The sequence below is a fragment of the Felis catus genome, chromosome D4 (genome assembly GCF_018350175.1).
Source record: "Felis catus isolate Fca126 chromosome D4, F.catus_Fca126_mat1.0, whole genome shotgun sequence".
Taxonomy (NCBI): domain Eukaryota; kingdom Metazoa; phylum Chordata; class Mammalia; order Carnivora; family Felidae; genus Felis; species Felis catus.
The window spans coordinates 87,939,200-87,957,941 of record NC_058380.1 but is presented as its reverse complement, the minus strand read 5'-3'; the positions used below and the strand labels follow the sequence as shown (position 1 = coordinate 87,957,941).

The following is an 18,742-nucleotide window of genomic DNA, read 5'->3' as shown; positions in this document are numbered from 1 at the left end:
GTGTAGAGGGAACACACCTCAACATACCGGAGGCCACCTAAGACAGGCCCACGGCCAACGTCATCCTCAATAGTGAAAAGCTAGCAGCTTTTCCTTCAAAATCAGGACCAAAACAAAGGCGCTCACTCTCACCAGGCCTATTCTAGCCAGTACTAGAAGTCCTAGCCAGAGCAATTAGGCAAGAAAAAGAAATAAAAGACGTCCAAAAAGGAGAAGAGGAGGTAAGGAGCTCAGGCTGTCTGTATGCGGATGACGCGATCCTACACATAGGAACCCTAAAGACTCCCCCAAAAACTGTTGGCGCTGACAGACGAATTCAGTAAAGATGCAGAGCACAAACTCAACATATAAAAACCAGTGGCATTCCTGTGCACTGGCAGTGAAGTATCTGAATGAGAAACCAAGAAAACAAACCCATTTATAATCGGGTCAAGGATGACAAGACACACAGGAATACGTTTAACCAGGGAGGTGAAAGATCTGTACGCAGAAACCACACGTCATCGATGAGAGACACGGACAAAGACGGCCGTGAGACCGTGGAAAAGACAGCTGTTGGTCTCTGCCCCAGGTTCCTGGCTCACACTCCCTAAGGTCCTTCTACTTTCCTAAGTGGTAAGAGCACTGGAAGCATCATCTGATATTTGGTCTTTGACCTTTAACCCCACTTCCTGGCAGGCTCCTAAAGGTCCCTTGGAATTTCCTAGGTGATGGCAGTGACTTTTGTCCTAACAAGGTGACTCTGGATGGCTCTGGGATTGGGGCTGGTCACCAGAAAGACGGAGCCATGATTAGAAGTTTGGAATTTTCAGGGGCGCCTGGGCGGCTCAGTCGGTTGAGCGTCCGACTTCGGCTCGGGTCACGATCTCACGGTCTATGGGTTCGAGCCCCGCGCTGGGCTCTGTGCTGACAGCTCGGAGCCCGGAGCCCGCTTCGGATTCTGTGTCTCCCTCTCTCTTTGCCCCTCCCATTTTTGCCCCTCCCCTCTCTCTTTGCCCCTCCCCTCCAGATGCTCTGTCTCTCTCTGTCTCTCAAAAATAAATAAACGTTAAAAAGTTAAAAAAAAAAAAAGTTTGGAATTTTCAGCCCCACCTGTGTCCTACAGAGGGAGGGGCTGGAAATGGGAGTTTATAACCGATCATGCCTACGTGAGGAAGCCTCCATAAAAATCCCAATGGCAAGGCGTTCGGCCACGTTCCAAGTTGGTGGACGCGTGGAGACGAGGGAAAGTAGCGAGCTCAGAGGTCAAGGAGGTTCTGCCCCTTCCCACATACCCTGCCCTGTGCAGCTCTGCAATCTGGCTGTTCCTGAGTTAAATATGTTTTTTTGTTTTTGTTTTTGTTTTTTCAACGTTTATTTATTTTTGGGACAGAGAGAGACAGAGCATGAACGGGGGAGGGGCAGAGAGAGAGGGAGACACGGAATCAGAAACAGGCTCCAGGCTCTGAGCCATCAGCCCAGAGCCCGACGCGGGGCTCAAACTCACGGACCACGAGACCGTGACCTGGCTGAAGTCGGATGCTCAACCGACTGCGCCACCCAGGCGCCCCTAAATATGTTTTTTTTAACATTTATTTATTTTTGAGAGAGAGAGAGAGAGACAGAGTGTGAGTGGGGGAGGGGCAGAGAGAGAGAGAGAGAGGGAGACACAGAATCCCAAGCAGGCTCCAGGCTCCGAGCTGTCAGCACAGAGCCTGACGCGGGGCTCGAACCCACGGACCGCGAGATCGTGACCTGAGCCGAAGTCGGACGCTTAGCTGACTGAGCCACCAGGGTGCCCCTGAGCTACATCCTTTCACGATAAACCAGTAATCCAGCAAGTAATGGCTCTAGCAAATTAATCAAGCCCAAGGAGAAAGGGTTGGAACCTTTGAGCTACAGCCAGTCAGAAACACAAGTGATAACCAGGACCCGTGACTGGCTTCTGAAGTTGGGGAGGGGAGGTCTCATAGGACTGAACCCTTAACCTGTGGGAGGTGATGCTGTCTCCAGTGTCAGAACCGAGGCGAATTCTCAATACCCAGCTGGTGTCACACAACTGCTTGATAGGGGAGCAGCACCACGCATCTGGCATCGGGAAGGCAGTAAGAGTGACAGGAGACTGAGTTGTTCCCACACGGTGACCCAATACATGAGAATAAATGAACAAATCCACGGATCAGAATACTAGATATTGTCAAAATGTCCACCCTACCCAAAGCCGTCTATAGATTCGATGCAATCCCTGTCACAATCCCAGTGACCTTTTTCACAGAAATAGAAACAAAAAACCCTAAAATTCACATAGAATTATAAAAAAAAATCCCAAACGGCCAAAACAATCTTGAGCAAGAACAGCGGTGGAGGCGTCCCGAGTCCCGATTTCAAACTACGCTGCGAAGCTACGGTCGTCAGAACAGTATGGCACTGGCATAAAAACACACACAGGCCCATGAACAGAATTGAGGACCCAGAAATAAACCCATGCATATACGGGCAACTGCTGTCTGAGAAGGGAGCCAAGAATACTTGACGGGGGAAAGACAGTCATTTCAGTAAATGGTGCTGGGGAAACTGGATATTCACCCCTGTGACAGAAGAGTGAAACTGGACCCGTATCTCATACCGCTCACAGAAATTATCCTAAAATGGATTAAAGACTGAAATACAAGATCTGAAGGGACGCCTGGATGGCTCAGTCGGTCGAGCGTCCGACTTCGGCTCGGGTCACGATCTCGCGGTCCGTGAGTTCGAGCCCCGCGTCGGGCTCTGGGCTGGTGGCTCGGAGCCCGGAGCCTGCTTCGGATTCTGTGTCTCCCTCTCTCTCTGCCCCTCCCCCACTCATGCGCTGTCTCTCTGTCTCAAAAATAAATAAACATTAAAAAAAAAAAAAGACCTGAAACCACAAAACTCCTAGAAGAAAACATAGGGGAAACGCTCCCGGACGCTGCCCTTGGCAATGACTTTTTGGATAGGACACCAAAAGTACAAGCCACAAAAGCAAAAATAAACAAGCGGGCCGATATCAAACGCAAAAGCTCTTGCAACACAAGCAACAATTTGCAAAGTAAAGAAGCAACCTACAGAACGGGAGAAAACATGTATCGGATAAGGGGTTGATATCCAAAGTACGTAAGGAATTCATACAAATAGGAGAAAACAAAACAAAACAAAATCAAAACCCAGATAATCTGTTTAAAAGCTGGCAGAGGACCTGAACAGACATTTCTCCAAAGACGACAAACAGGTGGCCGGCAGGTACACAAAAAGCTGCTCAACATCACTCGTCCCCAGGGAGACGCGAATCGACCCCGCGATGAGGTGTCACCTCACACCTGTCAGAAGAGCTCTCCTCAAGAGGAGATTTTGCAAAATGAGATACAAAGTGTCGGCAAGGACGAGGGGAAGGGGGATCCCTCGCGCGCACCGCCAGGGGGAACAGAAGTTGGCGCGGCCATCGCGGAAAACAGTGTGGAGGTTCCTCAAAAAGTTAAATAGGACTACCCTATGATCCAGCAATCCCACGTCTGGGTATTTATCCAAAGGAAATGAAATCGGTCTAGAAGGGACAGGTACGCATCCAGGTTCACTGCAGCATTGTTCACGACAGCCAAACGGCAGAAGCGAAGCCCACGTGTCCACCGCGAGAGGAACAGGGAAGTAAGACGTCGTCTATCAAGAGTACTATTCAGCTCCAGAAAGGTGGGGGGGTTCTGCCACGTGCCACGACACGGATGAGGAGCCCGTCACAGGAAGACAAATACCATGTGATCTGACTTAGATGAGGTCCCCAGAGGCATCGAGGGATGGAGACAGAAGGTACAATGATCAGTGCCAGGGCTGTGGGACGGGAGAAGAGAGGGTTGCCGTTTAAGGGGCAGAGTTTCCGCCTTGCAGGATGAGAAGGTTCTAGAGATTGACTGCATGATAATATGAATACAGGGAACGCTACTGAACAGTACACTTAAAAATGGTTAAGATGGGCAGGGGGCGCCTGGATCGGTGAAGCGACTGCCTTGGGCTCATGTCATGTTCTCGCGGCTTGTGGGTTCGAGCCCGTGTCGGGCTCTGTGCCGACAGCTCAGAGCCTGCAGCCTGCTTCGGATTCTGTGTCTCTGTCTCTCTTTGTCCCTCCCCAGCTCGTGCTCTCTCTCTCTCTCTCTGTCTCTCTCTCAAAAATAAATAAATGAACTCAAAAAATTTTAATACAATTAAAAAAAGTGGTTACGATGGTAAATTTTATGTTATGTGTATTTTACCACAACTAAGTCTTGTGGGGGGGGGTGTGTTTGTTTGTTTGTTTGTTTTTAAGGAAAAGAGCTTCCTCAAAGGTAAGATGCTAAGCACTCAACAGAAAAATGGGAAAAGTCAGGAAGAGGACATTTTAAAATATGAAATACCAACAGTCAATACGCTTATGGAAACTGTCCAAGCTCATCGATAACCAAGGAAATGCAAGACTAAAAGCACAATACCATTTTTGTGCACCAAACTGTTAAACAAAAGAAAACCAGGTGAAGCCCTAAGGGCCACCAGGTGGTAGGGCTGGGAGAACACGCAGTCCCAGGCCCGGCCTGGCAGGTGGGGGCGGGGGGGGGGGGGGGGGGGCGATAACTGACAGTGAGTTCCAGAAACCAGCCGTATGCTGACCCAGCCAGCCCGGTCCACTCACCTTTCAGCTCATCAGCAGCGAAGAAGGCAGCAAGGCAGTCTTCCAGGGTGACGACCGGCCCCCAAAACCAGCTGGGGGTACAGGATACCACAAACCTATGGAGACAGAAAAGGGGTGGCGGGGGTGCAACCAGGGCCTGGGCAAGACTGAGCCCTGGCGGCTTTGGGCCCCGGGAGGCACCTTGGCCCGGTGGGTAGAACGGGTAGAGGTCCCAACGCTTGGGAGCACCAGCCGGCAACCCAGGGTCCTTGGGAGAATGACATCACTTCTCCCTGAGCTTTGTCTTTTCACGTGTGAAGGGGCCCTGATCCCACCGGCCTGTCCTCTGGGCAGAGACGGGCTCCTGACATCAGGCGGGTATAAAGCGGGCTTTGCAGCACACAGCAGGGGCTCCGGAAAGCTGCCCACCGCTCTCCCTGCAGGGTCAGGCCCGCTCTCCAGCTGCTGCCGGAGACTCCCCTGTCATTACCCGCCTTCAGATCCACGGGCCCACCCAACCCAGGCCATTCCCTCGTGGCTGAGGAAGCCTCCGCCCCACTCAGCCAACACCTGCACGTCCTCCAGCTTCAAGGGCCCTTCGGGACTCTGCCCTTGGCCCCGTAACTGCCTGAACTTTGCCGTGTACGGCCTGCCGCCTTCCAGAGCCAGGGCAGTGTCGTGTCTCCAGCAGGCGGGAACGCTGGGGTACCTCCGGATATACTCCACGATGAAGGCGAGCCAGCCCTGGGCGGCGTAGCCGTCCCCGCAGGCGCCCGGCTTGGCTGGCACGTTCTGGTAGATGTGCAGCTTGGCCAGGTCCTCCTTGCCAGGAATGGGCAGCGACAGGTCCTGGAACGTCTCTACCGTGGTGGACACCTGTGGGGTCGAAGGTCAGCTTGGGTTTCCACCTTCTAGGGTCCCGTCCCGCCCAGAACAAGCAGAATCTGTACCCCGAACCCCAGTCACCACCAGATGGCAGGTATAGGGCGGAGGGTCTGCCCCCTAGTCTGGCGACCGGGGCCCTCCCCTACAGAAAGGCAGGGGGCACCAGGCGGAGCCCCCGACCTGGGGGAGGAGCACCGGGGCACTGAAGGCCGGCGCGTCACTCGTCCCACCCCAGGGCACTCACCCGGTCACAGGTGAGACACTGCACGAGGCTGAGGATGGAGCCGTCGAAGATGTCGGAGATCACGCTGCGGTAGTGCTGCTCCTTCCGCCTCCGGCTGCCGGCACTCAGTACCTGGGCTGGGGGCACAGCACGGGACTAGGCCCAGCCCCTCCGGCCTGTCTGGGGCAAGGGGCGGTGCTGGGGCTGGCTTGGCCGGGACCTGGGGGGGGGTCCTACGTGCGTCACGTGCTGGGGCTCACGGTTCACCTCCCAGCGCCTCGGTCACGGTCAGTGAGACGGGGCGCCCCCGCTCGCACCCGGTGGCATTAGGAGGGCTCGGAGACGCTGCTGCTCCCGGGGGCAGCCACGGCATGACCCGCGCTCCCGGCCCCGAGCTGCACGCGCGGCCGCCCTGCCGACCCACCCTCCCCGCCCGGCCCCGCCAACCTTTCTTGAGCACGTACGACGGCCCCATCCTCACGGGGCTCGCCCGAGGAGGGCTGCTGGCCAGCTTGGCGTGGCCCTCGTGGTGGCGCACGGGGCTGCAGGGGCGGGAGGCGCTGCGCATGTGGGCCTCGTTGTCCGGCTCTGGGGGCAGAGAGGGGGCCGTGCTGGGCCGAGGCAGCCACGGCGGCTGCGGGGCCGGCTCAGGAAGAGGACCCGCCAGCACCTCCTAGGGACCGAGGCGGGAGCCAGCCACGCCTCCTCTGGCCCGTGCCCACCCCGGCCGCCACCAAACCCACAGAATGCCTGTCCTCGCTCCAGTCTCCAGCCGAGGCGCGGGGCCGGCTGAGCGGTCCGCACCTGCCACGTGGCCGACCCCTGACCCGAGGCTCTGGTGGTGGGACCCCAGGGGGTGGGAGAGGCCAGCGGGCCGGTGCGCGTCGGCGCCCGGCACACGGGAGGTGCCGGGCAGAGCGGGCCGGGGGCCCCGAGCGGCTGTCTGGCACCTGGGGTCCGGCAGGGGCTGGGGGACCGCGGCGACGGCGGCCGGGCCTCTGCGGGCTGGTCGTCGAGGGCGGCCATGGCCGTGTCCACGTCGGCGTCCTCGTCCACTTGCTCCGAGCTGGTGCGCTGCTGGCCCCAGGAGAACTTGCGGTCCTTCATGCGCTCCTTCTCGGAGATGGCGCGGCCCGCCTCGTCGGGGGTCAGCAGCTCCGCCTCGGCCTGCGAGCCGCCCCCGCCACGGACCTGCCCATCGCCCTCACCCCGGTCGCTGCTCGAGTCACAGGACAGGAACTCGTCCTCGGACGGGCTCCGGTCGCCCTCGCGCTTCTCGTCCGTGTCGCTCGAGTCTGAGTCCCGGGCCTCGGCCAGTGCCGCCGCGGCCGCCACCACGGGCTCCTTGAGCTCCTCGTGCAGCTGGTCCATCAGGCAGCGCAGGAACTCCTGGGTGTCCTGGAAGCAGCGGCCGCGTCAACGGGGCCGTCCCCCCGGGGCGGAGGCACCCCCGCCGCCCCTGCGGCCGAGGACACCAGCAGGCCCCTCTCGTGGGTCCCGGCGGTACCCCGTGCAGACGCGTCGAGCGGCCCTCACGGGGGCCTCCGTGGCGGTTCCGTCCCAACCCCCGCTCTACCAGGAGCGCCAGGGCCAGAGAGGCCGAGCCACCCCTCCCCAGTCACACAGCTGTCAAGTGGCAGAGCTGAGGTCCCCACTGGGGCCGTGGGACTCCCCAGCTCGTGCCCATAAGCACCTGTAGCCCGGCCTCTACCTCAGTGTGGGACGGTGAAGGAGCCACGTTTGGCCCCAAAAGTCACCTTGCTGCCTGCAGGCGGGGCCCCTGGGGCGGGCAGGGAGACTGAGGAAGGATGAAGGTGACACAGAAGATGCGTGTGCACGTGACGACCCAGCCGACTTGGGTGGGGGTGATGACGGCCAGCAGGCCCGGCCGCCCGCATCCTCTACCCTTCCTCTGCTTTCCCCCTGCCTTCCCAGCCTTTCTGCCAGCTCCCATGCCCACGCCTCGCCTCGCCAGTGTGGCCGTGGCCCCGGAGGCAGGATCGCACCTTCCCAGAGACGATATATCTAAGCTGTCTCTCCGGGCCTCTTGGGCCTCAAATCACAGCAGTGGCACTTTCATTCTGCCCTCTGACTAGATCGCCAAACCGACCAGGAAGCCTGGGCAGCGAGGCTTCCAGCACCCGCCCACCGAGCCCCGCCGAGAGTGGCGCACGCACAGAAGGTGCCAGAACGTGGTGGCGGAGGCTGGGCTCCAACAGCCGGGGGCACGTGGTGCCACGCTGCCCCTCACGGTGCCTGGTGTCAGAAGCAGTGCCCCCGGCCCAACTCCTGACCAACACGATGCTGGATCACTCAGCAGCCAGAACCAGCCAAGCCTCCTCAGCCTCACGTCACAGATGCGGAGACAGGGCCTCATTCCAGGAGAGGGAAGGGAGGACTCTGGAAGGGTTTCCTCGGGCAAAGTGTCAAACTGGAAGACCAAAGAAAGTAACCACTAGCTTATCTTGCATTCGGGAGTGGAGAGGATTCACAGGTCCCGTTATCAGGGGCGCGGAAAGGTTCTTTTAAGAAACGGGCCTCTGACACGCCACCTCCTTTCCTTTCTGGCTTCTCCTTGTAACAAAAGCACTGTGCTTGGGTTGCTAAACTCTCAAGCCATGTGTGGAAGCAGGACAGCATCCTCTGGCTGTTAACAGAGGCCCACGCCTGCATCTATGTTTCGGACTGAGAAATGATCCGTGTGCCGTGTCTAAGAAGCAGAGGAAGGGGTGTTTCTGGGGTGTGCTGGCAGCAGCCGGGCAGCCCTTCTCTTCGCAGAGCGCCTGAGGAATGGCTCAGCTCGGCCTCAGTCCCACCCTGCCCCTAGGTGCCGTGTGACCTGAGCGAGCTGTAGAACCTGAGCCTCAGCTCCTCACCTAGAGCCTGGGGGTGATGACAGGGCTCGCTCAGGAGAGCTCTGTCAGGAAAAACAGGGCTGTACTTGCGTGGCAGGGAGTGACAACTTAATAAATGGTGGATGGTGAGCTGTGATCGTGGAGGATGTTATCGCTTTCCAAAAAGGGTGGTGTTCAGGCAGCGCTGGGCTTCTCGGTCAGGAGCCTGGCGATCCTCCAACAGAGGGTGTGAGCAGAGGAAGCCCAGCAGCCCTCAGCCAGGGAAGGGATGGCAGGCAGGGCGGTGGGGGCCGAGGGAGAGGGCGGAAGGCATTCCCCGCCCGAGCGCGGCTCTGTTCCCGGGCCCCGCGTTCAGGCCGCAGGAATGGTGACCCAGACAGGGCCAGCTCTCCCTGCCAGCCCAGCAGTGAAACCCTGGGCCGCCGGGCAGTCTGGGGCAGGGACCCGGACATGTGAACGATCAGCTCGGCTTGGGGCTGGGGCATACAGGTGGCTGCATTCAACTGCATCTTGGTCCCCCGAGGTCACGCCACGGGAAGGATCACTAATTTCCAAAGGGTTCTCTAGACATACAAAAACTTGTAACGAAATGCTTAGTAGAAGTGAAATGCCGCCTGTGATCTGAAGAATGAAAAAGCACGTTCTGAACGCAGGGCTGAGGCGCCCGGAGTCTGCAGTCAGCCTGCCTGAGGTCAAACCTCCCCTCCGCCACGCACCAGCTGTGTGACCTGAGCCAGTGACTCGCCCGGCTGAGACCCAGCCTCCGGCCTCCTGACCTGCCGAGCGGGGAGAACATCCGCAGGCCCTGGAGGGCTCCAGTGTCCTCACACACACCAAGGGCTCAGGCAGCGAGAGGACCCGCCCCGTAACGCCGAGCCGCTGCTGGTGTTTTCCATGCCGGTCTGGGCTTCAGAGCCAGGCCTGGTGACGGCCCTGGGTGTCCCCGGCACAGCTCGGATGGCCTACCTGCTGGGCATAGCCTCGGAACATCGGGTTGACCAACTTGATCCCGTGAGACAGGCTGGTGGGAACCACGTAGCTTGGGCTGTAGGAAGACCAGACCCATTAGCGCAGGTGGCCCGGCCCGTTCAGGGCTACTCGGTCCCTCGAGGGTGGGCAGGGCAGGCAGCTGGGGTGTCTGGATGGGACTCAGTGAGGTGTCTGCTGTAACTCTGGGAACGGCTGACTTGGCCAGGAGTCCCTGCGGGCTCGCACCTCCCCACAGTCAGGGAAGAAAATGTCAAGTCATGGCTCAGCCGGGCAAAGAACTCCTGACTGGGACGGCATCATTTCCCGTTAGTCCAGAACAAGCCGACCTGAAAACTGGTTTCTTTCTGAAATACTTCCTGTGGTTTTTCTAATTTCAAAAGCAATCCATGTCCATTTTTGAAAAACCCAGAATTTTAGAGAAGCCCAACAAGGAGACATCACCACTAATAGCACCACCCAGAGATAACTGCTGTTGAGATTTCTAGATTTTTCCATGGAAATAGATACACTCAGGAAACAAACTTGGCTCCTGGCAGAACCGGAATTATACTGCATCGCGCTGTTTTATAATCTGCTCTTACACTTCGTACATTTCTACGCGCTCCTTTTAAATCATTCCCAAGTTTCCCAGAGAAACGGGTCTAATCCAAACTGCCGGTCTTTAAATTTGTTTCGCGCTGCGCTGAACCCCTGCCCTGTCGGCACCAGCCACCACTTATGAGACTCTCTCCCACATGGACGGGGTGGCTGGGGCTTCGATGGAGTCATGGTGAGTGTCTCGGCCTCAGCACACACGTCTCAGAAGTGGTCGCTGGCTCAGGGCAACACCGGGTTCGAACGCTAGCTCCACCCTTCACAAGCTGAGTGACCTTGAGCAGGACACGGAAATCTCTCTGAACCTCAGGTTCCCCAGTTTATGAAACAGCACTACCATGAGAATCACACGGGTGAGGCGTGGCAGGTGCACAGCAAACAGCCGAAGGCAGAGGTGGTACCCACTCGAAGGGCTGAGAGGAAAGTCCCCAGCCCCATGCACCTGCCCAGGGTCAGGGGCTCAGTCACTCACCGTTTCCTGTGCCAGACCTCAGAGACCAGCTTCTGGTAACTTTTGCACAGGGCTGGCTTCTTGTCTGTGCGCACCAGGCCTCCACACTCCAAGAAGAACTGGGTGAGCGGAGGGCTAGGGGCAGGGGAGGGAGCCGGGTCAGAAAAGGAGGGGCGCGCGGCATCGGTTAGAAAGAGCTGGGTAGAGAAGAAAAGCTCACGCGGGGGGCATCCTGTAGCCCCTGGAGCCAGAAATGCCTGCGGATGACTAGAAGGATCCCACCTGTCGTGACTGAATCGTGTCTCCCCAAATTTACGAGTTGAACGCTTCAGAATACGACTGCATTTGGACACAGGGCCCCGAAACAAGGCAATTAGGTTAAAATGAGGTCCTCAGGGCGGGCCTTAGTCCGATATGACTGGTGTCCTCATACAAGGAGGAGATTTGGACACAAACATGCCCAGAGGGAAGATGACACAGGAAGAAGGTGGCCATCTAGAAGTCAAGGAGAGAGGCCTCGGAAGCAGCCATCCCTGTCTGCACCGTGATCTCAGACTTCTGGCCCCCAGAACACAGAATACATCTCTGCTGTTTAAAGTATTCTGCCAGGGGCGCCTGGGTGGCTCAGTCCGTGAAACATCAGGCTCTTGGTTTCGACTCAGGTCATGATCTCAGGGTTTGTGAGTTTGAGCCCCACGTCAGGCTCTGTGCTGACAGCTCGGAGCCTGCTTGGGATTCTCTCTCTCTCCCTGTCTGTCCCTCCCTTGTGTGAGCCCGCTCTCTCTCACAAAAATAAATAAAAAACAAACTAAAATAATAATAATAATAGTAATAATAATAAAACAAAGTCCCCTGACTGTCGTGCTTTGTTATGGACGCCCCTGACGCAGAAACGGCCCTCTTCCCTCTCCCAGGGCTGCCGAGGTTCCCGCTTCAGGGCCCCTGGGGTCAGGGCGCGGCTGTCGCTGCACCAACAAGAGAGGACCCAGAATCTGCTGCTCCCACCAGCCCGTTCTGTGGAACCTTCCGGAACCTGAAGGCATCTTCCTTTTCCCTCACGTTTTAAGAACGTATCTCATTACTTAAGAAATACGTATTCATCGTAGAAAGACTGGATGAGCAAACACTAATAAAGGGTTTTAATCCTACCACGTGAAGACAGCTACCACGAACATTTAGGTGCATAACGTTCCAGACTTTCCTGCGGACGCCCCCTCCCTCCTTCACACATATGCGCACCGAGTCCCCACCAGGTGGCACATCTGTGTACCGGGTGCAGGAAATGCCCTGGCCTCACGGACTTAACAGCCTACCCGAGGTAGAAATGACTAATTTTTTCCCCCAATGGGATTGCACCGCACAAAACTTGTAACTTCCTTCCTCCCCCTTGCCATAGTCTGACCCCTTCCCACTCAGGAAAATACTGCCCTACACTTACTGCAAAGTTGGCCTTTATTTTTTTTTTTAAGTTTTTTATTTATTTTGAGAACGGGAGAGAGAGCATGAGCAAGGGAGGGGCAGAGAGAGAGACAGAGAGAGAGAGAGAGAATCCCAAGCAGGCTCTGAGCTGTCAGCGCAGAGCCTGACGTGGGGCTCGAACTCACGAACCGTGAGATCGTGACCTGAGCCGAAACCAAGGGTTAGACGCTTAACCGACAGAGCCCCCCAGGGTTCCCTAAAGCTGGCCTTTAAATTCGGGCCTTCAGATCGTTCCCTACAAACGACAGAACACGAACGTGGTACAGGCACCATGCGCCACGTCTCAGGTGGCCTTCCCGGGACTAACTCTGACGGAAGGGGGGCTGCTGGGTCAGAGGGCACATGTGCTCCGAGGGGGGCTGATACGCGTCTAAATACATGCGTCTGTGGGCAACATACACAGCACAGCGTGGGGGCTGCTGCCGCTACTTCCGGGGCATCTGGGGACAGGTCCTGGCCTCCCGGCTCCCAGACGAGGTGACAACCTACCAGTTGGACAGGGCCTGCAAGGCGGCGTTCATGTAGCAGGAGTTGCCGAGGTTCTTCATACCCGTGAGGCCTAGGGAGCCAATGCGCAGCGGGGAGGGAGGGTGAGGGTCCCACCGCTCACGGGCGAGCCGCCAGGACCCAACCACAGGAGGACGTGGGTGGCTGGCGTCCCGCCCCAGAAGTCTGCCAGGTTAGGTTACTGTGCCTCCTGCTCACGGTAGCTGTGGGCGCCCCAGCACTTCAGACGGACCAGCCCGGCCCACTGTCCGCGTCGCGCAGGCAAGGAGGCCGGGCGTGGAGGGGCCGGCCTGCCCGGGGTCACATGCCGAGACTGGGGATGAGGACCGGCAGGCCACGAGGACTCGGCTGGATGGCCAGCACCCCAAGGGAAGAAGCCACCGCACTCTACGGCCCGTCGGTCACACCGCCCTTGCCCGCCCACACGGCCCAATGTGCCACAGAACTCCCCAGCCTGCGTGGAGGCCCCCGGCCCGGCCTGACAGCTCCCCCAGCTCTGGGGTCGGCTACCTCGAGGTTTCAGGTCATCATCCTCTGACTCGGACTCTCCTTCGTCGGCCACGGCAATAGGGACAGCTTTCAGAGGGTGCGAGGGCAGCGGAGGGTCCTGCGGGAGAGACGGAGTGAGGAAACTGGGGAGGCCAGGAAGACGGGGTGGGGGGCAGAGGCCCACAGGCTCCCCAGGGGGAAAGGAAGCCCAGTCGCCAGGCCCCCGCCCCCAGCCCACACCGGATTGGCCCATCTGAGCCGAGGACACCCCGGAAAGAGATGGCTCTGGCAGCCCCAACCCCGGGAAACTTGTGTTTTACTGACGCTGATAAAAACGTAGTTATAATAAATTTGCAAAAAAATGGAAACAACGAATCACGACCTACAATCCAACGTGCCTCAGACGACCACTGTCAAGTCTGTACGCGGTTGCGTAAGTTTTTCACCGTTCATATACACACGCCCCAAAACAAGATACCGTATGCACACTGTCGTATAGCCTTTTTTGTGAATAACCATAAACAGCTGCCACGCTTGCAAACGTGTTCCGTAAACATTTACTGAGCACCTACTACACGATGGTCGCTGTGTAAACGCGGAGGAGACACGCTCAGGCCTCCCCGAGCTGCAACTCCAGCCGGCCAACCCCGCGACCTGTGTACTGACCGGAGCCCGAGGCGACCCTCCGTGCGTGGGTCTGCCCGGCCTACCACCTTTAGGCGCCCCACGGTGCCCTGCTCAGTGCCTCGCTAGGGGGGGTTTCTGGTGTTTTCCACAGAGAAGCGAACCGCAGGTCACCGTTCGGCATTCCCCGGGGGGCAGGGTTCGTCTTAGGGTTGGGGGGTGCCGGGGGCTCGCCACAGGCCCGGAAGCATCTGCACCGGCCCCAGGCCCAGGCTCGGTCAAGCCCTGCCCTTGCGCGCGGCCCGCCCACGGCCTGGGAACGAACTCCCTTCCCGGAGGACTTTTGCGTCCTCAACCCCCACCCCGTGTGGGCCCTGGCACACAGCCGGGGCTCAGCAAGGGTTCGCTGGCACTTGAGAACACAGGCCAGGCACCGATGCCATCTGGGACCCACCAATCCCCGCTCCCCCGACGCCTGGGTCACAAGGCCCTGCCCCCAACACGTCACTACCGACCGCGCTGACGCCCCTGCACCCCCTTACCTGCTCCGAGAATTTGGGCGAGGGGCCCGCCAGGGGTGCTGCCAGCCTCTGCTTCAGGAACACTTCCTTCTCACAGGCGTAACACCACACCCGGAACGTGGTCAGGTTCACTGTCAGGTTGTGCTTTTTTGCCTAGAGGGCAAGATCCAAAGCGAGGCTGAGGACACACTGGCCTAACAGGTGCCCTGAGCTGCATCCAGCGGCCTCAGTAAAAGGCCTGGAAGCAGACAACACGCTCACCCTCCAGCCAGGAAGGCCACGGGCTGCCATTGACCAATCACGTGTGTTTGTGATATGCGTGCACCTGCATTAGCTCTGGTGTCTCTGTAGCAACCCTGCTAGGCCTGTTCCTATTTTATAGACATAGCCACCGAGGCCCAGACCGGGCAGCTGGAGCTGGGAGGCGGCTGGAGCCGGGGTTTGAACTCTGGGCCGTCTGCCCGCAGGGCCCACACTCCCGGCCACGGCGCTCACCTGAGCGTGAATGGTGCTATGGTCAGCGAAGGATTCTCCGCAGCCAACATAGGAGCAGGAGACCTGGGGAGAGAGGGAAGGAGAGAGGATGGGGGCTGGACCATCTCCGCCACCAAGACCAGGCCTGAGGCCCTGCCACCCCACAGGAACACGTGTTTATGTACCTGAAGCTCCAGCTGGAAAGGACGGCTGCCCTAAAAGCCGCCCCTGCCCGCTGAGGAAGGTGGACAGGGTGCCCTGGGCTACTGGCCTCCTACAAAGAAGCCCAGGTAGGAGCCCAGCAAGGCGTGGGCCAAGCTGTGTGGCGCCCAGACCCTCTCCCCTACTTCCTTATGGGCCAGTAATCGAGACCCACTGGGGACCCACAGGGGGCCTGCAGGTCTCTGATGGCCTTGCCTTTGGCCTTGCACTTCCTTGTCCCAAATCTAGCCACCCACCAGGCCCAGCAAGTGCCTCCACCGCAGCCTGCAGCCCAACGATCAGCCTGCTTCTCCACAAGAGATCAGCACCGCACGGGCTTGTGAGGGCCTTCCGGTCACAAAGGACACATCCCTTCCTGCTGGGGGGGCTCCCAGGACACAGGACCAGGCCACACGTTTCTTGCTGTCCCCCAAGGGCCCAGACGGTATTCTGCAACCTGCTTTAGAACTGGGTGACGGGCCCTGAAGGCCGAGGCCGGAAGAGTCCCCTGGTGGCCCATGTGTCCTTTTTTCTTCTTTTCTACTTGGATTTGTTTTCAAAGAAATTTTTAGTAGTAGCCATTTTCAATGTGATTTTATTTTATTTTTTTTTTTAATTTTTTTTTCAACGTTTTTTATTTATTTTTGGGACAGAGAGAGACAGAGCATGAACAGGGGAGGGGCAGAGAGAGAGGGAGACACAGAATCGGAAACAGGCTCCGGGCTCCGAGCCATCAGCCCAGAGCCTGACGCGGGGCTCGAACTCACAGACCGCGAGATCGTGACCTGGCTGAAGTCGGACGCTTAACCAACTGCGCCACCCAGGCGCCCCTCAATGTGATTTTAAATGTAATAAATATATACTTGCAGAAAATTGTGGAAAATGCTGTAAGAATTCCAGAGAAAAAAATGAAAACCGTCCCAAATCCTGCTCCTCATAGAAAGTGGCCACGCTGTGATACATCTCTCTTTAAGAAGCAATAACAATGAACCACGACTGGATTTTCCTGGATCCTGTCCACAGACCGTGCACCTTGCTAAACCCATCGCAGGGGTCATCTTGTCAAATCCACCGCAGCCCCACCACGTGGGGACAGCTGCCCAGCGACAGTGACCTCTCCTTTACAGGTGGGGTGACAAGGCCCAGGCTGGCCCAGGGACAGGCCACTACGCAGAAGAGCCAGGGCTCAGAGCCAAGATGCCTCCATCAAGTCTCACATACACATGCGCATACAGACCTCTGCCTTTCGTGCAGATGGGATCATTTGGTCCGGAGTCCTGCACAACCTGCTGTTTTCTCTCAACATTCCTGGTGGCTGCCCAGGCAGGCAGGCGGCCAGCAGGGGGACTTGCTGACTCTGGCGCCCTCTTGGCTCAGGCCGTGCACCTGAGACATCCATGCCCCGTGTCCCCGCCCAACGATCCCAGCAGCGTCCGCCAGAGGCGGGCATTCCCAGCCCAGAGTCTAGACCAACCTCCAGGCCCCCAACAGCGGCAAGGGTACTTTACCTGGAGACAGGCCCACAGGTTCGGTCCAGTAACACCACACGACTGACAGGCTCCCTGGGCAAGGGGAGGGGGAGGGAAAGAGCCAAGCGTGAGCGGTGGGGGAGCCGCTCCAGCCAGAGGCATCACACACAGACCCCACTGGACGCCGACGGCTGTACCCCATAGCTTTCCACTGAAAGGTTTTTCTGCCTCGGAAAGGCCTTCACCAGCCTGTCGATCTAAATGTCCTTCCTCACAGGGCACTTTACGCTTTACTGTTTGTATTTTGCTTCCCTACGTGCTACAAAAACATTTTTAGTAAAATGCTTTGAAACTTAAATAAACAGACCTGTTAATACGCATTTTATCGCACCCTCGACTCTTCCTTTGATGACCGTGTAAGCCTTTCTTCCCACCTAGACTCTGGGCTCCGTGAAAGAGGGACGGTCTGTTTTGTCTACCTCTGTGACTTCACAGAGCTAGTACAAATTGGGACATCAATACGTTCTTTTTTAAAGAAATTTATTTATGTATTTATAAAGTTTTTTTTTTTTTCAACTTTTTTTTTTTTTTTTTTTTGGGACAGAGAGAGACAAAGCATGAACGGGGGAGGGGCAGAGAGAGAGGGAGACACGGAATCGGAAACAGGCTCCAGGCTCTGAGCCATCAGCCCAGAGCCCGACGCGGGGCTCGAACTCACGGACCGCGAGATCGTGACCTGGCTGAAGTCGGACGCTTAACCGACTGCGCCACTCAGGCGCCCCAAGACACCAATACATTTTGATGAACACAGAAAACACCCAGGTTTCTGGCGTTCTGGTGACAGAGCCTGCTTCCTGTCTACCAGCGTCCCCCTTTCCTGCTTTAGCAACAGGATGCTCGGATTTGGGCCGAGCCCACGGCCAGCCAGCTGCAGACTGGTTCTCGGCCCCACTGTGGTCTTGGGGCTCGGTTCTAGTCAATGAGATGACAGCGAAAGTGACGCGTGCCATTTCCGGGCTGTGCATCCCCCCGCCCCGCTCCTCCTCCTCCTTCCACTGGAACACAGATGGGATGGCAGGAGTGGGGGCAAGCACCTTGGACTCAGAAATGAAAGCCATGTATTGGGAAGGGAGGGGCTGCCCTGCCATCGTACGTGTGCCCGGACTGTCCTATGACAGAAAAGGAAGCGTCGCTCTCATTTAAGGTGCTGTATTTCAGGGTCTCTTCGTCACAACTTAAATCGTGCCTTAAATAATCTTGTCTGCTGCACGTGTCTAAAACAGCAATTCCCAACTGAGGCTCCACGATGCCCAAGGTGACCCCGTCAGCCGTGAGGCGGACTCTAAGTGCCAGCTCTGACGGCAGTTACGACACGGGGCTCCGTCGGAGCCAGAGCGCCACCTGCCAGGGATGACCGCGGCTAAGTTCTTCACACCTCGCTCCTGCAATCCCTGCCAGTGTGCGCAGCAGCTCTTTTGGACAGATGAGGAACCGAGGCTCAGAGGGCAGGCCCTGCTGCAGAGCAGGTCAAGAGGGGAAGCAGAGGAGCCTGGGTCACAGGGCGCCCCCCAACGGGAAAGTGGGCTTCCCCCCACTCACGTCTCGGCGGGGATTTTGCGTTCTCACCGAGCCCAGTTTCTAGCTGTATCGGTGAAGGGCCCGAACCTGGAGGTCCCCGTAGGGTTGTGGTCAAGAAGGTGGGACTTGAGATCCGCGATCTGCCTCGGGGTCTCCCGCTGAGGACGCTGGGGGCAGCAGCCCCCGACCTTCCCGAACCTGCAATCTCTTTTCTGATTTTCTGATTTCACAACTCACTTCCCTCTTCCAGGGCTTCCTTTTGGTCTCAGTCTTTCGAATGACGACAGCACCCTCTGCTCGTTTGGTTTTTTTCTGTAAGCAGGCTCACCGCCAACGCGGGGCTCAAACTCAAGACCCCGAGGTCGAGAGTCACATGCTCTACTGACTGAGCCAGCCAGGGGCCCTGGAGGTCTGTTTTAACAGTTCAAACGACACACACATGCTGTATACGATCTCAGGGAGAGTATATAACGTCTAATAAATACATATGCTGGAACAACCTGAGGCATATCCCTCCGTGTTTTCACATACAACGTATATGCATACACTTAGGGGAGGGGGTGTGATTTTTAGGAAAAACGAGATCATACTATACACGTTTCTCTGACACGTTTCTGTCACCTTTTTATGATCATCTTTCCAAGTCTGCACGCAGACACTGCATCTTACCGTCTGCGGTAATGACACGGTGCCCCACGCTACGGGCACACCGTAATTCACCCAGTCCCTTCTTTTAAAAAAAAATTTTTTTTTCTTAATATTTATTTATTTT

The 18,742-nt window shown here is 57.3% G+C and overlaps 1 protein-coding gene across 2 annotated transcripts in view; it reads right to left on the bottom strand.

Annotated features, from left to right (window-relative positions):
- Positions 1–18,742, bottom strand: part of USP20 (ubiquitin specific peptidase 20) — a 32,092-nt gene that overhangs the window by 9,322 nt on the left and 4,028 nt on the right. The window contains exons 3-14 of one of the 2 annotated variants that reach the window (XM_023242836.2): positions 16,432–16,485; positions 14,744–14,806; positions 14,270–14,401; positions 13,125–13,221; positions 12,597–12,666; positions 10,650–10,763; positions 9,560–9,638; positions 6,689–7,136; positions 6,186–6,326; positions 5,760–5,875; positions 5,340–5,506; positions 4,652–4,746 (exon numbers count right to left, since the gene is read on the bottom strand). In XM_023242836.2, the coding sequence (XP_023098604.1) occupies positions 4,652–4,746; positions 5,340–5,506; positions 5,760–5,875; positions 6,186–6,326; positions 6,689–7,136; positions 9,560–9,638; positions 10,650–10,763; positions 12,597–12,666; positions 13,125–13,221; positions 14,270–14,401; positions 14,744–14,806; positions 16,432–16,485 (1,576 nt within the window). The remainder of the gene's footprint in view (positions 1–4,651; positions 4,747–5,339; positions 5,507–5,759; positions 5,876–6,185; positions 6,327–6,688; positions 7,137–9,559; positions 9,639–10,649; positions 10,764–12,596; positions 12,667–13,124; positions 13,222–14,269; positions 14,402–14,743; positions 14,807–16,431; positions 16,486–18,742) is intronic. The other variant, XM_045042582.1, reaches the window with a different exon arrangement.